The 19,152-nt window shown below is 34.5% G+C and overlaps 1 protein-coding gene across 4 annotated transcripts in view; it reads right to left on the bottom strand.

Moving 5' to 3' along the window:
• The window catches only part of AGMO (alkylglycerol monooxygenase), a 323,670-nt gene that overhangs the window by 205,763 nt on the left and 98,755 nt on the right, over positions 1-19,152 (bottom strand). For all 4 annotated transcript variants that reach the window (XR_012508187.1, XM_074367405.1, XM_010967147.3 and 1 more), the window contains exons 4-5: positions 12,993-13,096; positions 3,253-3,348 (exon numbers count right to left, since the gene is read on the bottom strand). Coding sequence is in view for 3 of the 4 variants with exons in the window: in XM_074367405.1 (XP_074223506.1) it covers positions 3,253-3,348; positions 12,993-13,096 (200 nt within the window). In the remaining variant the exon portion in view is untranslated. The remainder of the gene's footprint in view (positions 1-3,252; positions 3,349-12,992; positions 13,097-19,152) is intronic.

Genomic DNA, 19,152 nt, shown 5'->3' with positions numbered 1-19,152 from the left:
GTTGGGGAATATACTTAAAATACATATATCTGACACTGATTTATATCTAGAATCTATAAAGAACTCCAACAAATCAACTTAAGCAAACACCATAATAAAAGTAAGTGCTTGAACAGACAGTTCCTTAAAGCAAATATATTGATGTCCAATAAATACATGCAATGCTGCTCATGATCATTCATTATGAGGGATACATTACCACAAAGAGATGGCTCTTAACCCGCAATAGAAAGGGAAAAATTAATGTTAATATCTTATTCTAAGCCTACCTCTCAGCCATTCCGAATATCTTTCCCCTCGGAAAATGGCTGACTATCCACATGTACTTCTAGAGACATTTTAGGCATGTATGAATACAGGAAAACATAGAGTTGTTTTCTTTTTTTAGATATAAATATTGGCATACACTATACTTCCTTATGCAGCCTGATTTATTTGGAAATCTGTTCCTATTAGTACATAAAGAGACTGCTTATTATGTTTGCAACTGAAAATAATGTTACTCATAGATGCTTGAGCTTAGCGCTATAAAAAATCATCAAGTTATACGGCCCAAATCTTGGATACCAACTAACTGTTTCTTTTTTATATTTCTTTGCCCAAACATCCTCTGATATGTACATGAACAATATGATAGTAAATTTAAGTTAAATCAAAGGTAATAGGTAAAGTTACTATTGTTACTGTATTGTGTAAATCAGTTAATACTCAAGCATCATCTAATATCTTAAAAAGTAACTATAGTGTCCAGTTACTAAGTTTAAAACATATTAAATAATTTTTTCTAATTCCATTTAGTAAACTCAAAAGAAAAGAGTATAATGGACTATGTAAACAAAAAAGTAGTCATAAAAATTAGGCCACAGAATACAGTTTTAAGTAAAATATTTTATAACTCAAAAAAAGAAGGGAGTAGATGCTATCGCTTCTGCACTGAAGTAACTCAAAAGTAAACAGAAAATTTCATTTTAAACTCTTTAGCTTGTTTTATGACCTATTTCATGTCTCATCAACAATATTTCAAAAGCATGTTGTTAGTTTTTTTTTTTTTTCTTCCTTTGATCATCACCTGATTGAAGGGAATAAACTTTTCTTTGATTTTGGAAAATCAGTACCTCCTTAATGCCAGATTCCCCTCAGAGTGAGAACTGAGTTTATGGATATAAGCAGGTGAAACAACTGGTAAGAAATTAAACCTCCAGGCAAGCGTGTACAGGGCTCTGCAGCCAACATCGCCATGTGTGTGGCTCATAGGCTTTTTTCTGTGAATGGAGACCCAACCGTGATACCTGAAACTGAACAGTGCCAAAGTGGCCTAAGGGGCTAACGTGTCTCAGAGTCACACGGTGGGTATTCTTCTAGACTAAAGGTCATTGTTTTCAGTTTTCACCTTTTATTTCTTAATCTAGTGCATATTAACATTTAATTTTTAAAGGTAGGGCAAGAGCATGAATACCAAAAAAATAAATGTAAGTGTTCTCGCTCCAGTTCTCTATACCACCTGCCCCTCTCTCCAGAAGCAGCCACTGTTACAATCCTTTTGGCTCTACTTCCTGAATGGTTTTATTACAGGTAAATGAATAACAGTATGCTGTCTATAATAATGAATGTAATTAAGTAAAAATCTTAGAAATAGACTCACAGCTAATGATATAATTTAAAATTCTAAGAATCAGACTTTAATTTCAGAAGGATATTCTTGCTTCTGCACAGCTCGACTGCAGTAACTGTGCAAAGTGCAGCCCTTGCAAAGGATGAAGTGCAACACAGGGGAGAGGTTCCACAGCATTGCTTTTGAGTGTGAAATGAAGCCACATGGAAGTTCTGAGCTTTCAAAGAAATGTCTGACCACTGGCTTTCCTGCATTCCTCATTTACCTTCTGAGATGGATCTGAAGCCCTGGCTTTCGGACTTCTCAGAGGGCCCCAGGAAAAGGCGGAAGTTACTTAGGCACCATTGTTCCGTATCCAGACTAACACGGGACCCAACGCGTGGCATGACCTGGAGCAGAGCTGCTATAAAAACGTAATTCTCCTTTAACCCCTCCATGTAAATCATCAGAAAGCTTCCCTCCACTGATTTAAACAAATTTGGTCTTTGACCTCTAGAGTCAGAATTGGCCTCAACAACTCTTTCAGATGGTTGTACTATTGACTGTTTGATGTATGTCAGCTACCATAAAATGCAATACTATCTCATGACAGATCTTCAAATAATGTCACATATGTCCAAAGTTACGGTAATAGTCTTTTTATCCCACGTAAAGCAGTAGCATGAAACGTTGCAGATTAATGAAATAATGCACTTTGTTGTATCAAGCTCTGGCATCTAATGCAGCTGTGATTTGCAGTATTGTTCAACCAGTTGCAACACCTGTCAACATGCTTCCTATTGAACTTCAAAAGGCTTCCAATAAATACCAAATGCTTGAAAGGGTTCTCATGTGTATAAGTAAGAATTTTTCTGGGTCTGTGATTTTTGGTATTTAGCAACCAGACCAATACGATAGTTCATAAAACAATCAGTTCCTTAATGATCTATCTGCAAACATTCAAGTCTGACAATTTGAGATACCACAGAAGACCCGAGAAATTATATTTGTTCACTTCTCTGGGGGAAAAAATTAACAATATATTGAATTCACTTTAAATAAAACCTAAACTTTAAAATTGGAGCAAGATTTTTAGTCAAAAAGCACTTTGATACTTTCTTTAAGCATTAAGCTTTTTTAAAGTTTTCAAGGAGTTTCCATTGATTGATATATGTATATCTATAAATAAAAATGTATAAATATTATAAATTTATATATAATTAAATATTACTTAAGAAATTTTATTATAAATATAATCATTATTATAAATAATACATTAAATAAATAAATAGTATATATATTTACAAATATATAATTATATATAAACTTGCATCTCTAAATTGAAATGAATCTCAACATCTTTTGGTGAGCAATGTTTAATAAACTGTAATACAGGAAGATATTGCATTGAATATAGTATTAAAATGTTTTGGTACTTAATAGTTCAAAAATTGTTTTATTTAATTGAGACCAACTGGCCTCATTGCTTCTTATAAACTTTGCAATATATATTCAGTAAAAAGGAATAAAAATGAACAGATGTTTCTCCTTAAAGAAGGCAGACAAAGATTTTTCTTACACAATAAATCAGCTGCTGGTGGATTTCCAGGACATTGCTTTAGGCTAACTATTTAGGTATAAAACTTAAGAAAAAAAATTACCTTTGTGTGGATCCAAAACTGGTAGAGAAGATTAAACTGAAGATGAACAGCATATACTGAAGGTGGTATGAAGAGGGCCAGGGGAGAGTAGAATATCTGAAAGATTAAGACATTTTAAAATTGCAAGTATGATTTCTCAATGTAACATATACTCTTACTAATGGCAACATTCTGAATATATACTTCAGCAAATATACCTCATGCTTTAGCAAATATATCTTATCCCATATATTTTATTGCCAGGTTTGACTTTGCAACATTAATTTTCCACATGATGATAAAATTAGAGACATGTTGGGGAGCTAAGTCCACTGGACTTCTATTTTGCATTTAATATTGTGGAGTTAAAATAATGTATGTGATGTTATTTCCTTAATCTTGAAAAGGTTGAGTGTATTTCCTGGAAGTTAGGAGGTTTTTTTATATACACAAAAAACACTCTCTTTAAGTAAAAAAAAAATTTAGAAGCATGTGCCTTTATACCTTGACAGTTCCCAAATACTGTATTATTATGGCATTCTTAATAATAAAATGAAATTATAATAAAAGAAAGTAACTTAAAAGAATAAGATAAAATATATTCTCCCTTTTAATTTTTTTTTTTCCTGTGGTTGACAATTGCTCCTGACTTTTTCAGTTAGCAAGGAAGGGGCTATGATGTGGTGCCACAGTGGAAGCAAATTTTGAAGGTCCCTATTTCCTAACAGACGGAAATGCCTCTGACTTGGAAAAACAACTTATGCTTAAACCGTTTAAACCACAGAACTGGTTAGAATCAACTAATAAGCACAATCTGCTGTGTTCACCCAATGACTTTGATCCCCAAGAGTGGTTTCATGTTGTAAAAAAACATTTTATAAAGTGAGAAACTAAACAACCAAATAGGAAGGAAAAGAATCTGACTTCCTCTTTATATTCTGGGTTTTACAGAGTTAACATTTCCAAAAGACTAGATATTTTAAAAACTTTTTTTTCAGAATAGTACAATTTTATTTTTAAATTATTTTAAAGCTTTTGTTCTCAATTAGGTCAATATCATTTCAACAGTGTCTAGTCATGATTATACATTTGAAATTGGGCATTTACATAAACTCTTCTAGTTTTGTTTCAAAACTTAAGTCATGAAAAAATCTCAGCTGTCATCGCAGCAGGATCAGTTTCATTATTTATAAATGCATTATTAAGCAATGGATTCTATTAGTGAGCAACAAAAGAATACTGGGCTCTTATTCAAGGCATTCTCTTTTAAGCCTTGGTTTTACTGCAGAATCACTTGTAGGATTCACAAAGTTCTTAAACTTCTCTAGCCTTTAGTTTTCTCAAAAGAATGATGAAGAAAACCATTTGAAATCTAGCCACCTTTCGGTTCCAAAAGTTCTGTGATAACCGTGACTCGATTTTTTTGTGATATATTAAAATAGTCCTCTTACAATAGGTTAATTAAAAATATTTGAAACACATACATAACTTATGATTTAAGTATTTTAAGTTAAGGAGTATTTTGGAATCTTTGAGATGTAAACTAAAATGTAGAACACCTTATCTGGGATGCTTAATAAATGACTATTTGGAAAGACAGTGTGTACGGGGAGAATATTTATAGTTCATTGTAATTCCTCAAAGTGTGAAGAAATAGTCCTTTGAGGTAGCAACAGCTATTATTGGAAAAGGGGGTTCTATATTCAGATAAATTGTAAAGAGGTGAGTCAGGCAAGTGAAGTTTCTTCACCATAGGACTTCACAGAGCCTCTGACGTCCTAGTATAAACCGGGAGCCTTTTAATCCATAGAGTACTTTTTAAATGAATTTCCTGTAAGATTAGACTTTCTAAAAAAACACATCTGATGAAACAATGTCCCAAATTTTACAAATCAGAAAATACAATGGTGACCTGACAATTAGAAAATGAGCTCAGCAGGAATTCTAACAAATGACTTTTCTGACATGAAATAAAGACATGGGTCAGAAGTAAGCCACATGAATCACATAAAGCTAATTTCTTGTGATTAATTCTATAGAAAGAGTCAAATAATACACCTAAGATTCTAATTTCTAAAATCAAAAACAGCTTAATAAATGCCACCTAGGTCTGAGACCTCTAACTCATCTTCTTCTCCACCTTCAATCTTTGCATTCCCAAATCCAGTACAGTTTTCAAACCCAATTTAAATGCCACTTGTATCATAAACCCTCAGATGGTACTAACTTCTCAGAATAAATTTCTTCCTTCTCAGACTTAAACTCTCAATACCTGAGCCAGAGGCTATTACACTATTTACCAAATACTCCCCTTCCTGCCATGCATTCAAACCCATATGCAATCCTGACTCCAAGACTCTTTACCCTTAAACTGTACTGCCCACCCACGGTTATTTTATTGTCTCTGGATAGTAGTCACTTATTATAGCATCATAAGGGAGGGAAACAACCCAGATCTGTACGTGTGAAGAAAGAATGAGAATGGGTTTAGAGGTGAGCTTAGGCTAAGGTGAGCCTTAGGGGAGAAGATGAGTGGGTTTTATCCTGTTCATCAAGTAAATGGGGCAGCCAGTGGTCGTGTGAGGAAGCATTATGAATCAAGAAACAACATGGCATTCAAGGGGCATTGTAAGTATTTTGGCATTGCTGGAGGTGTTGGAGAATGTGGCAAGAAATTGGTTTGAACCACAGAATTCACGGGTAGATCTCAGGGAGTCTGTGAACTCCCCCGACATCACTACAACAAAGTGTGGGCTTCTGTGCATGGGGCAATGTGCAATTTTCTAAGAAAACAATCAACAGCTTTCATCTGGAAGTCTCTGGTGAATCCATCACTCACCACAGACAAACAAAAGCAAAAACAAAAGATAATTTAGACATTGGTCAAAACAGAGAGGGAGCTTTTAATGCCCAAAATGGAATGGAATCCTATTTCAATAGCCCAGTGAAAAACCATGTACAGTGAACCACAGCAGCAGCCATGGGGATGGAGACGCAGAACATATAAGAGATCCAAGTATTTAGTAACTATTTAAACATAGGCGATGAGAGGAACAGAGGAGTATCAGAAGACACCCAGACGTCTCTGGCTTGTGCGATGGGTGACTGATGGTGTTTACCAAGCTGGTGAATAGGAGGAGGACTAGATTTATAAAGTTCAACGTAGGGAATCCTGTGTTTGGTATCTCCCAAGGAAGTTGTTGAGTAAGCAGATGTGTCCTGCAAATATCACCCGAACTGAAAAATGACACTGGATAGCAGGTACAGAGCAGTGGAGCAGGAGGTCTGGAATCCAAACCCAGTACATTTAAGAATCATTCAAAGAGGTGATGAAACAGAGGTAGAGATTACTTACTTTTCTCTTTCCTGAGTACAAGGAAGGAGAGAGCTGGAGGTATTTTTGGATAGAATATGTGGATGAGAAAGGAGATTTTATGGGTTTTCTTTCTTTCCTTTTTTAATATGAGAGACACTAACATATTTATGATGTATTCAGAAGGAGCCAGTTGAGAGGAAGAGGGACAAACGCCAAAAGTAGCTGATGAAAAAAAGTCCAAGAGAGGAACAAAGTAGAAGCAATGTCACCGATCTAAGGATAAGACTTACTGAAGAGAGGTGAGCACTTTCTGTAAAACTAGAGGGAAGAAAGCATATGTGATACTCCGGCATTACTCACAGCCCTCCGAAGGAACTGACCCTGCAGATAACTTGATCCTAGATTTCTAACCTCCAGAACTGTGACACAAGACATTTCAGTCGTCCTAAGCCACATGGTTTTGGATACTTTGTTAGGGGGTTCCAAAGAAAATAATTCATATACTATATATTTTACTTGGAATTCCCTATATTTATCATGTTTTTCATAATTTGGGTTTTCACAGGCATTCTCCTTCTACATAATGTTCTACTTACAACAATATTTATGACAAAATTTTATTCTTACAAATTGAAATCAAGCATCATTTCTTCTGTGACTTTTCCCTTCCCACCATGGTTCTCGGAGCAGACATAACCCTCTAAAATCTTAACAACTCGTACTGCAATGGCTGTAGGCTTGCTTGAGTCCCTCCAAGGAAAGCAATCCCCTGAAGAATAGAAGCTCATGACTTACTTCTTCTCATATCCCCAAACTTTGCCACCATGACAACCTCTGCCAATCAAAAGTGCATATGGAAAAAAAAAAAAAAAAAGAGTGGATGCACTTCTCAAAACAAGCACGGTGACACGTAAAGGGTGTTGAATAGTTCAGCTTGTTGTACACCTTTTTAAGATGACAATAAGATAATGCCGCTTTGGGCAGAGCCTTTGACTACAATTCCCCTTATTTCTTCTTCTTCATTGCAAATGACTGTCAGGTTATCTGCAAAGAAAAATTTCGAGAACCAGGAAATAATTTTATTTTCTCAAATTTCCAAATGACTTGGTAAAGCAACAGAGAAATTCCATTTTCTTCATCTATGCGAGAATCAACGATCTAAAAGTGGCCAACACACAAACTGGCACAGGGCTTCGTTTACTTAACGTATGGACACAAACTTGGTCTTATTTGCTGTCTTTGAATGTGGCTGAGGGTGGTGAAGGGAGGCCTGGGAGTTCTGAGGAAAGGTCCTGAGAGAAGTCTTGTTTTCTTACTTCATGGGGGGCTCAAGTCTTGCTTTCATTCTGTGACATAAGAGTTATGAGAATTTTATCCCTAGTGCATTTGATTGCATTACATCAAAGTTGTTAGTTTTTTGTGTCTTTATTTGTTCACATTCATCTTTATATAGCTCCAACTCCCACATATTGAAAAATAGTCTTAGGTTATGTAGTTTGGCAGAGAGTACATTGTAATAAAAAGATCTGAGATTTCACTAAAAGTTCCTCTGCAGTTTTATATGTAATATAAAAACATGTGAATCATACTTGATACAGTTCAAAGAATTTCCACGCTCATTTTTTAAGGTGATCTTCAAAATAACAAAGTGAGAAGGCAGAGCAAATATTAATTGCCTTATTTCACGTACAAAATCACTGAGATCCAACATTATTTGGTTCAGGGTGGCAAAGTTTCTTAGTAACTGAGCTAAGGCTGGGAACCAGACTTCTTTCTTCCTAATAAATTGCTTTCCACTGTTTTCTAAATAAAATCAACATGTATCTTGAAATTATTATGCTCAAAACTAATAAAATCATCATATATTTATGTATTTCCTAACTTGTAGAAATAAAGGTTTTCACAAATTGACATTATAACTACATTCCTTTCCTCTGGTATGGTTAAAATTTACCTCTTTTTAGTTCACTAATATGCTGTAACCATTTTACTAATTTTTATAATATTAATAATACCAACCTAGAAAACAAAATTTTAACGTTTGAGACCTACTACAGAGCTAAAAAAAATTACTCAACCCAGTCACGAAACTAAGTGCATTTATCTTTTTTTATTATGCTTTTAAAAGAAATATTCAGCTTGTAGAAATGTAGATAGCTTACTATTTCCCATTTAATAGTTTCATATAATTATACAAATATGCTAAAATATATTCTATTCCAAAAGACAAATAAGTTACTCACCCCATGCTCTAATTTTTTGAGGATCTATTAGATCACAAACATTTAAATGAGTAACAGATTTAAATTATTTCACACATTGGCTTTACTCTAGTTACTCTGAAAAATGTTTTCTTTGACACATTTATTTTGACAATATTAAACATTTGTATTTCATTCATTCATGTTATGTGAGCACTTGTGTGAACATTTATACATGCTAAGTATATAACAGTGAAAGAAGTAGAAGTACATTCATTTCTTTTAAAATTTCCAGGCTGGTATTAAAAGCAGCAATGCAAATAATGTAAATATCTATAGTAGAGATATGCAAGGCTTTATGGGACCGGGAGAAAAAAGTGACCGAGGAAAGTTAGCGAGAAATACATTGAATCTTGAAGGATATAACAATCAGAGGTAAATCGGAAATAACATTCCAGGCAGAGATAACTCCATGCTTAATAAAGTATCAAGGCATTATGGCATGGTAGATTTAGAGAACTGAAAATTAATTGTTAAACTGGAGATGGAGTGACAGTGGCAGAGGGTAGAAGACGAGACTGGAAGGAGAGGTGGGATCAAGTTTTGAATACCTCTGTGTGTGATAAGGACTCTATGCGATTCCTCTCTCAGAGCCATAAAGGAGTTTAGCTTGTTCCCAGCTGGCATTCTGGAAAGGGAACTGTGAGTGATGGATTGAGGGATTAAGAATGGAAGCACGGCTACTTCAGAACAACAGCCAATTTAAAATAGCATGGTTGAATCCTTGTTCTTTAGGGGGTCCCAGGAGTCAATGTCTATTATTAATGGCTAGTTCTAAATTTGTTTTATTTTATTTTATTTTTTAGAGTTGATATATCGTCTATAGTGGCTCTGAGTTTGAAAATATAAGTATGTGCACGTAATTTTATTGTTTAATAAATTGCTTATTTTATAATAGTTTCATACTTGGAAAAGCGTTGCAAAGGTAGTACAAGAATTTGCCACATTCCCTCCACCCAATCTCCCTATTGTTAACGTATCACTAAGAAAATAAGATGTTAATCCTGACACTATCAAATATTACATAATAGTCATGGATATAGACACATTTTATTATTTGCAAAGCGGAGAGACAAACATGTTTAAGGCATTATATTAATCGAGATGTGTATTAAAGATTGAAGTAGCAAGCAAAACCGTGTATTTCAGTATATAGTAAATAAGCCTCACTTAACTTAAAAAGGCATTCTCAAAGAGAGCAACATGGGGTCGGGGATTAAGAGGTGCAAACTACTGTGTATAAAATAAGCTATAAGGATAGATTGCATAACACAGGAATACAGTCAACATATTATAATAATAACTATAAATGGAGTATAACTTTTGAAAACTGAGTCGGTGTATTGTATACCTGTAACTTATATAATATACACCAACAATACTTCAATAAAAGTAAATTAGTAATTTGGGGGGAAAAAGGCAGTCTACTAATTGTAGCTTTTTGGGGATGAGTCATGTTAAATAAAAGCTTCAAAATGGATAAAGAAATGCAGAAAGCATGGTTATAAATTCTTGAATGCTGAATTCTCATCTTTAACTACATTAAATGACAGGTCTGCCACCCTCACTTTCATGGTGATATCAAAGAAAAGCACTCTGAGCTTAATTTGCTTTTCATTTCACAAATCAGTTTTTTCTTCAAAGACATGACCCATTTATTATTTGCTCGAAAATACATTGTTACCTTAGTAACCAAATTATACGCCTTATGTAGCTCTGTTGATGAAGGGAGTCTTACAAAAGACTCAAAGAAGATAAAGAGACCTGACAAGTCCCTTTGATTTTAATTTTAAACTTGATTTTAATTTTAAAAGACCTGTCACAGACTGGCAACCATCTCAGGCCCTTAAACCATCGAGATTATCTTCTATCAGACCTACAAATGCTAAACAAGGATCCAGGCTGATTTACAATCCCTACCTTTCATCTCTCCCACTGCAAAGCCTCCCTTTTCCCCATTTCCACCCCAAACTAGCAGTATGTGTTGCGTTCCAAACGCCCATTTGCTTATTCAGCATATTTTCTGTGTCCTCGCAAAGAGAAATGAGATTAGAAAGGGGCTTTATTCTGGCGATAAATAGAGGTACATTTATATCTACATTTCACTTAGATCGTCACTAATCTGTATCTTTGAATGCACTGACTTAATAGGGCAAAGAACATAAGCTAAAGCAGGATAAAGATGACCATAAACTGGGAGTCAGGTGTCTGGACTCAAATTCCAACCAGCAATGTTCAATACTGTCTCAGGCTCCCTTGAGGTTCATTTTGTAGCCCTTAATATAGATGATTTAAATATATTATCTCTGAGGTTTCTGCTAGTTCTGACATCTGTGATATTCAGATACAAATTGTCCTTTGATAATGCCTCAGATAATTAATTCACTAACTGCACTGATGTCCCTGGAGCAACTTCACACACAGCTACACCCTTTCTTGGAGGCTTTCTCCCCCATAATGCAACTGTTGGAGGTTTGAGTCATCCTCATGCAAAGTGAAATACATAATTAAGGAGAGAAAAAATATTCTGAGATTACATTTTAATCAGTCATACAGTCTGCCTATTTTGTACAGGATATAATTGAAGTTCGTATTAATGCAGCTACTCTCTAAGGAGGGAGGGTGAACAGGATCCCCCTTCTCCATCAGGGGCCCGTTCTTCCCTCCATTCTCTGGAGCCCTAGACTAGTCTTGAGTTACACAGCTGTGTAACAGGTATTTTCTTCTACGTTTAATCCATCCAGAGTTCAGGCAAAGGCTAGAGAAGATGGGGGAGGTGGATAAGTACACATCCCCACAACCATACCAGCACTTTAATTTCAAACTTCCGGCCTCCAGAACTGTGAGACAATGCATTTCTGTTGTTCTAAACCACCCAGTTTGTGGTACTTTGTTACAAGAGGCCTAGGAAATTAATACAAGCTGTAACATAGGTGTATGGTGTGGGGAGCATGGTTTTTTTTTTTTTAATATCCATTTCAGGAAATGTATCAGTGCCATCCCTGGCTTATACATTTGTACTGCCTATGCTCCTGTTTGGGTTAGAACACGTGCCAGTATATTTTTCTACTGGTTATGAGGCATCTGATTTCAAATATGGGGCTTTGTCACTGTGTAATTAACCTCACTAATCCACAGTTCCCTGATAATAGTAGTACTTGATCTAGCATGCCACAGGGCTTATTTGTGAGGATCAAATGGGATAACGTAAGTGAAAAACAATATAAAGGCACAGGATTTTGTGTGGAGGTTGAGACTTCTGCAGCCAGGTTGAATGAGTTCAAATTCTATTTCTCCCTTTACCAATTTCATAACTGAACTATGGACTCAGTACCATCTATTTTGAAGTGAGAGTTGTATAATACTACCTGTGTCTTGAAGTTGTCATGAAGAGCAAATAAATTAATACATAAAATCTTAGAAGACTATCCAGCAAAAAGAAAATAATCAATAAATGGTCACTTGCAAACTAATGAACCATACAAATGTTAGATCATTATAATTTATAGTCAGCAAACAGCTATTGACGAATGCATTTACACATCAATAACCCTGACTTTCTAAGTCAACATGCATTTCAGCAGCAGAATTTTGAAAAGCTAAGAAGAGTTAAAGCGGAACCATCACAGATGAGGTCTGACACCCAGCGGATCAGGTCTGCCCAGCAAATCAGAAGACCCTTGGAACTAGAGACAACTTCTGGTTTTCATGAGTCTTTTCATTTCCTTGTGTTAAGATATTTTAGAGCCAAACTTTTTGTTGAGCATGGCACGAACCACTCTAACACGTAAATAAAAAGCAAAAGATTTAAGCAGATTTGACTTGGACTTGCAGAAATGGGAATTGTTTTTTAAAAAAAACTGCTTTTAAAAGTTTCTCATGAAATCTTTGCATATATTTGAATTGAGATATATCGTCTACCCATCACTCCCCTTAGCTGACTGTACATGAAGAACAGACAGCCGCTTTCTCACCTTGCTGTCTACCTCAAGGTAAGTTTTAGGGCACAAACAAAAGACTACCATTGAAAAACACCAATTGCTTCATGTGTGTCTGGCTTTATAGAGGAGAAAGAAGTATCTTACTAAAACACCTTCTACTGGTTTACTCAGAAGAAATAGAAACAGTTGAGACTCTTAAGAAATGGATTATATTGTCACATCTATTCAATTGCATAAACTTACCCAGGAAGTATGTATTTGGAAGACAGATTGTCTCAGAGCTGTGGATAAGTTATAGCCTTCAGAACTGTGGTGTGTTTGGTGTGCAGCCCACATGATATTAACCTCTGCAAAACACATAATTTGAAATGAGCCATGAAAGTAAGAACAAAGCAACTTCCATTTTCAGTTACGTATGCTGCTCTGCTAAGTGAGGAAGAAAAATTTGGAACATCTTTGAAAAAGCTAGCAATATAATTATAATTAAAATAAGCTGCCTCAAATCATTTTTGAAAGCAGAGACAGTATAAATTACAAACAAATAAATAAATTGAAACAAAGCCAATAAATATGTATAATGTATATGATATAATTAAATGCCTCCAGCAAACTGAAATGACTTCCAAAATTTACTCTTTGCTAACATATTAAAATATGACAGATCATAAAAGCTAATTGGTAATGTAACAATACAGTCAATTCAGAGAGATATGTTTTCAGTATGTGATAACACATTTCTAATTAAAGAAAAATATTCTGGTGGTAGAAAATGGTGTATAAATTTTGGAATGAAATATTACATAATATTCTTCCCTAATGGCTTTTTAAGAAGTCTCGAAATCTGTCTGTTGGAATCAGAGGCAAAGAAGAAGAATATTTAAGGTTTCACTTTCATTTATAAAAATATATTAATAACTAATAGTTATATATATTTCTTCCCATATCTTACCAAAACACACCATTTCTAAAATTGTCCCAAACAATTCCTATTTGTCCTCATAATAAAATATAAAGTGTAAATTTTTTATTTTTATTGAGCATTATGCAAATTACCCTCATACTGCCTTGCAATTCATATATACTCAAAGGATGGTTGCTTGTACCTTCAACAGCAAATATGCCAGTAAAATGACCCCCTAAGTATATGGAATATATGAAAATGTCCACATTTTTCATTGTGCCCTCATTTTTCATTTCCTATCAGAACTACTATGGTTTTTGCTCATATACTTATATACTCATATTTAAAATACATGGCACACGGCAGAATCATTTGAGATTTTTTAAATGAAAGGAATGAATATATTGAGAGAAAGAAAAAAAGAAAGAAAGGAAGGAAGGAAGAAGGAAATATAGTCAGTCTGAATGGATTTCTTCTTGGCCTTTCACTTAAGAAATGAAAGCTCTATGGACAATTTACATAGGAAGATATCAAACAAAACTCGCAAAAGAGTTTTGGTAAACAAATGAGACATAAAAAAATTCTGAGAGAATGAGAAGATTATGAAAAGAATTATGAATAGACAGCCCTATCAGAAGTCATTTCTATTAAAGTCATATATTATCAAGCAGGGCAAGTATTTTCACAAACCATTAGCTTATATCTAAGTTAAACTCTGTTTGGTTGACATTTTAATCATTTTAATTGTTCCTTGTAATGACCCTGTATTTCTACCTAAACAATTAAGGAAATTGTTCCCACACAAATGAGAACTACTTCACCACAACAACCTCTCACTTTCCAGGCATAATCCTTGAGATAACCTAGAACCTACGTCTCTGGTTTACTGACTAGCCTGCATAGCTGTTAAGTAAGAGATATACAAAGAATGCCATGGCCCCTGATAGCTATAAATGTTGTGTGGAAATTCATTAAGAGGTATTAAATTTGACCACGCTCCTAAATCTTTTAAAACCTCTTACAGATTGAACTCTTGAAGTAATCTAAACATCATTATTTCTGTAGAACATACCCATCATTGAAAATTTCAGAACCTATCACATATAAACTTCATTTCAAATAAAACCAATGCCCATTTTGATTGACTTTTCAGGATTTCTTTTTAAAACTTCATCATAATGTATCCATGTTATGAATTCAAAAGCAGACGAGCTAATCAGATGGGGTTTAATTAGAGGGTAATAGCATGTATTGGAACAACCTCCTTATAACCTCCACAGAAGCTAAGGGTGGAAAAAAGAATCTATGAAGGTGGAGGTTAAAGACCTGTCTCTTTAGTTGTTTTAAAAGCATTTACTTCCTATCACAAACTGTGTGTAACACAAGCCTTCATTCAATGAAGTACAGCTGTATAAACAGGGTACAGCAACTGGATCCTACAGCCTTACCTCTGTCACTTTTCAGAACTGAGGAAAACAAGAAGAAATACAGGATTTTTTTTCATAGTGTATATTCAGTTTACATGTGGTTATAAAACTGCATTTTATAGAAAATTGTTCTAATTTTTTTAGTAAATGAGAAAAATTTAATAGTACATTTACAAAATGTTCATCTTCCTTAATACTTGATGAATTTTCTGTTCTAAGGAATAAAAACAAAATATTAGAGAAAAAACAATATTATCACAATAAACTTATTTCTATGAGGAAATTAATTGTCATCATTAATAATTTTATTTTTCCATAAGAAAATTATTAATTATATAAGCATGTTATGTTATTATGGCTTTTCAATGATACTGGGAAAAAATTATGCTACTTTACAGTGCCAAAATGTAGATTTCTTTAAATATATTTTATTAATACATTGACCAATAATTCAATTTATTTGTCTAAAATTTAATGTGATATGTGAGTTTGTGTGTATGTTATATTCTTGAGTCTGTTTCCTTGTTTCCCTTTTTTAAAAATTAAGGTACAACTTACATACGATTAAATCCATCCCTTTTAGTATTCAATTGTATGAGTTTTTACCAAATACAGCTGTGCAATCCCTATCACAATCAAGATATGGAAGAGTTTTGATCATCTCCAAAATTCTCTGTTCCACTTTGCTTATGGGAAGCCAACACTAACATAGCTCCCTGATTCAGAGGATGAGATTCTGGACTTCAAACTGATAATGTAATGGGATGAAACTCTTGGGACCTTGAGAGAATTAAGAATGTTTTGAATGTGAGAGAAATAAGAATTAATGGGATCCAAAGGGCTTCCCGTGGGAGGAAGCCTCTAAGATGGCCCCCAGTGATTCTTGCCTACTGGTGTCCAACCCCTTGTATAACCCCTCCCCTTGTGTGTGGGCTGGATTTAATTACTCCTTTCTAGTAAATGTAATTTTGACAAAGGTAATGGGATGTCACTTCTGATACTAGATTATAAAAAGACTGTGGCTTATGGTCTTGTATGCCTTCTCTGATATTCTCACATGCTCTGTCTAAGGAAATTCAGCTGCCATGTTGTGAGCTGCCCTTTGGAGAAGCACATATGGCAGAGAACTGGGAGAGGCCTCAAGGTAACCAGCTAGCACTGAACTAAGCTTCTCAATCCAACCCCACAAGAAACAAAACCACTCCAACAACCATGTAAGTGAATGGAAGCAGATCCTCCCTCAGTTGTCTTCAGATAACACTGCAGCCAGCAGATAGCTTAACTGCTTAACTGCAACCCCATGAGATACCTTAAGCTTATCTAAGCTGTGCTGTGATATCTGACCCACAGAAGCTGTGAAATAAGCCACTGATGTGAAATCAGAAAACAGTAGACAATTAATACAATCCTCCTTGACCTCATCCTCAGTCCCTAGTATCCACTGATCTGGGTTCTTTCTTATAGTTTTGCCTTTTTGAGAACATCATGTGAAGAATTACATAGTATTCTGCCTTTTGAGTCTGGTTTCTTTCATTTAGTATTATCCATCAAAGATTGTCCATTTTGCTGTGTTTATCAGTAGTTTGTTGCCTTTTTTGCTGAGTAGTATTCCATTTGTATGGGTGTACCACAGTTTCTGTTTTGATTTTTAGTATTTGAGGAACATTCAGTATTTGAAGAACATTTCAGTTGTTTCCAGTATTTGGCAATTATAAATAAAGCATCTATAAACTTTCTATTATAGTTTTCATGTGAACATAAGTTTCATTTCATTTGGGTAAATACCTAGGAGTGAGAGTACAGAACTATATGGACTATTTACATGTAGGTTGTTAAGAAACTGTCAAAGCACTTTCCAAAGTGATCATGCCCTTTTGTATTACCATCAGTAGTATCTGAGAGTTAAATTTGCTGTACATCTCTGACAGCACTTGACTTTATCAATTTCATTTTTTATTTCTTTCATAGCATTCTAATAGGTGTGTATTGTTATCACATTGAAATTTTAGTTTACTTTATTGTAATAGCTAATGACAATGATTACTTCTCCATGCACTTATTGGTCATTAATATGTCTTCTTTTAACAGTCTATTCAAAATTAGTTTAATTGGTTTGTTTTCTTATTGAGTTCTGAGATATCTTTATATATTCTGCATACAAACATTTTCTCCTAGTCTATGGCTTGACTTTTCATTTTTTGTGTCTCATGAAGAATGCTGTGTTTTAATTTTGATAGAATCAAATTTATATATTTCATGGTTTCAATAAAAGATATTTTTAGTGTATATAACAAAGAACAGAGATTATTTCAAAGAAATTTTTCAGAATGATGAGAAATATGTAAGATAACAGTAAATTCATAATTTAGAAGCCAACAGAGTCTATATGTATTATATGTCTAAATTTATTTATATATAAATAACTCTCTTGTCTCATATCTTGTCACCTACGAAATAGAGAGAAATAATTCTTTAGATTAACCTGAGAGGTAAACACAGATCTACAAGGAACTTTCACTGCTGTATGATAGCTATTTAATCTTCAATAGCAGACAGACAAGGAAATCTTGGGGCATCTGGAGGGTGACAATATTGACTTCACTCATATTTTGGAAAACCTTCATGTTATGAAAGAAACAAAGTTCAGGCATATTTGCAAAATGTTAGTGATGTCTGGCACCAAGAAAGGCATGTTAGTAACACTTTGGGGAACATTTAGCATATTGTGTGGAGACTATGGCATATGAGAACTATAAAGAGACTTGTGAAATTACTTCAATTTTTTTTTATTTTATAAGTGATAAAAATGAAATTGAAAGGGAGAAGGGAAAAAGTTTCATTAAAGGAGAGAAAGCTTTTTTAAATTTTCTCTTTTCAACAGTGATTTGTTTGATGCATTCTCTCCCCTCTTGGATTTTTATTTTTCCTTCAGGAATGGAGGTGACTGGGTCCAAGTATTCTCTGGGCCCCAGATGACACATATTTGCTAACTTCTAAGAAGTAAAGGACATTTTGAAGCTCAACACACATTACTAAATGATGGCACTAAACCTTTTCAATTGGAGCAACTGCTTATGGGTTTTTACAGGAACTCATCTTACACTATAAAACCCTGAACTTGAATGAAATTTTTGAATGAAAACAACTGTTGCTCTGAATTTGAAAATACCAGATATAAGTGAATCCTTTAAAAGTTTGTTCCATCTCTGCCCAACAGATAAGCAGGAAGAATAAATGATTTCAAAAAAGTAACTAAACTAAGCAATCAAAAAGTTAGTAACATTGATCTCCAGAATATATAAGCAGCTCATACGACTCAATAAGAAAAAAATAAACAACCCAATCCAAAAATGGGCAGAAGACCTAAACAAGCAATTCTCCAAGGAAGACATACAAATGATCAAAAAGCACATGAAAAAATGCTCAATATCACTAATTATCAGAGAAATGCAAATCAAAACTACAATGAGGTATCACCTCACACCAGTCAGAATGGCCGTCATTCAAAAATCCACAAATGACAAATGCTGGAGAGGCTGTGGAGAAAGGGGAACCCTCCTACACTGCTGGTGGGAATGCAGTTTGGTGCAGCCACTATGGAAAACAGTGTGGAGATTCCTCAAAAGACTAGGAATAGACTTACCATATGACCCAGGAATCCCACTCCTGGGCTTGTATCCAGAAGGAAATCTACTTCAGGATGACACCTGCACCCCAATGTTCATAGCAGCACTATTTACAATAGCCAAAACATGGAAACAGCCTAAATGTCCATCAACAGGTGACTGGATAAAGAAGAAGTGGTATATTTATACAATGGAATACTACTCAGCCATAAAAACCGACAACATAATGCCATTTGCAGCAACATGGATGCTCCTGGAGAATGTCATTCTAAGTGAAGTAAGCCAGAAAGAGAAAGAAAAATACCATATGAGATCGCTCATATGTGGAATCTAAAAAACAAAAACAAAAACAAACAAACAAACAAAAACAAAGCATAAATAAAGGACAGAAATAGACTCACAGACAGAGAATACAGACTTGTGGTTACCAGAGGGGTGGAGGGTGGGAA

This window comes from Camelus bactrianus, chromosome 7 (genome assembly GCF_048773025.1).
Source record: "Camelus bactrianus isolate YW-2024 breed Bactrian camel chromosome 7, ASM4877302v1, whole genome shotgun sequence".
Lineage (NCBI taxonomy): Eukaryota > Metazoa > Chordata > Mammalia > Artiodactyla > Camelidae > Camelus > Camelus bactrianus.
Note: the sequence above shows the minus strand (reverse complement) of the source record. Positions and strands in the feature narration are given on the sequence as shown.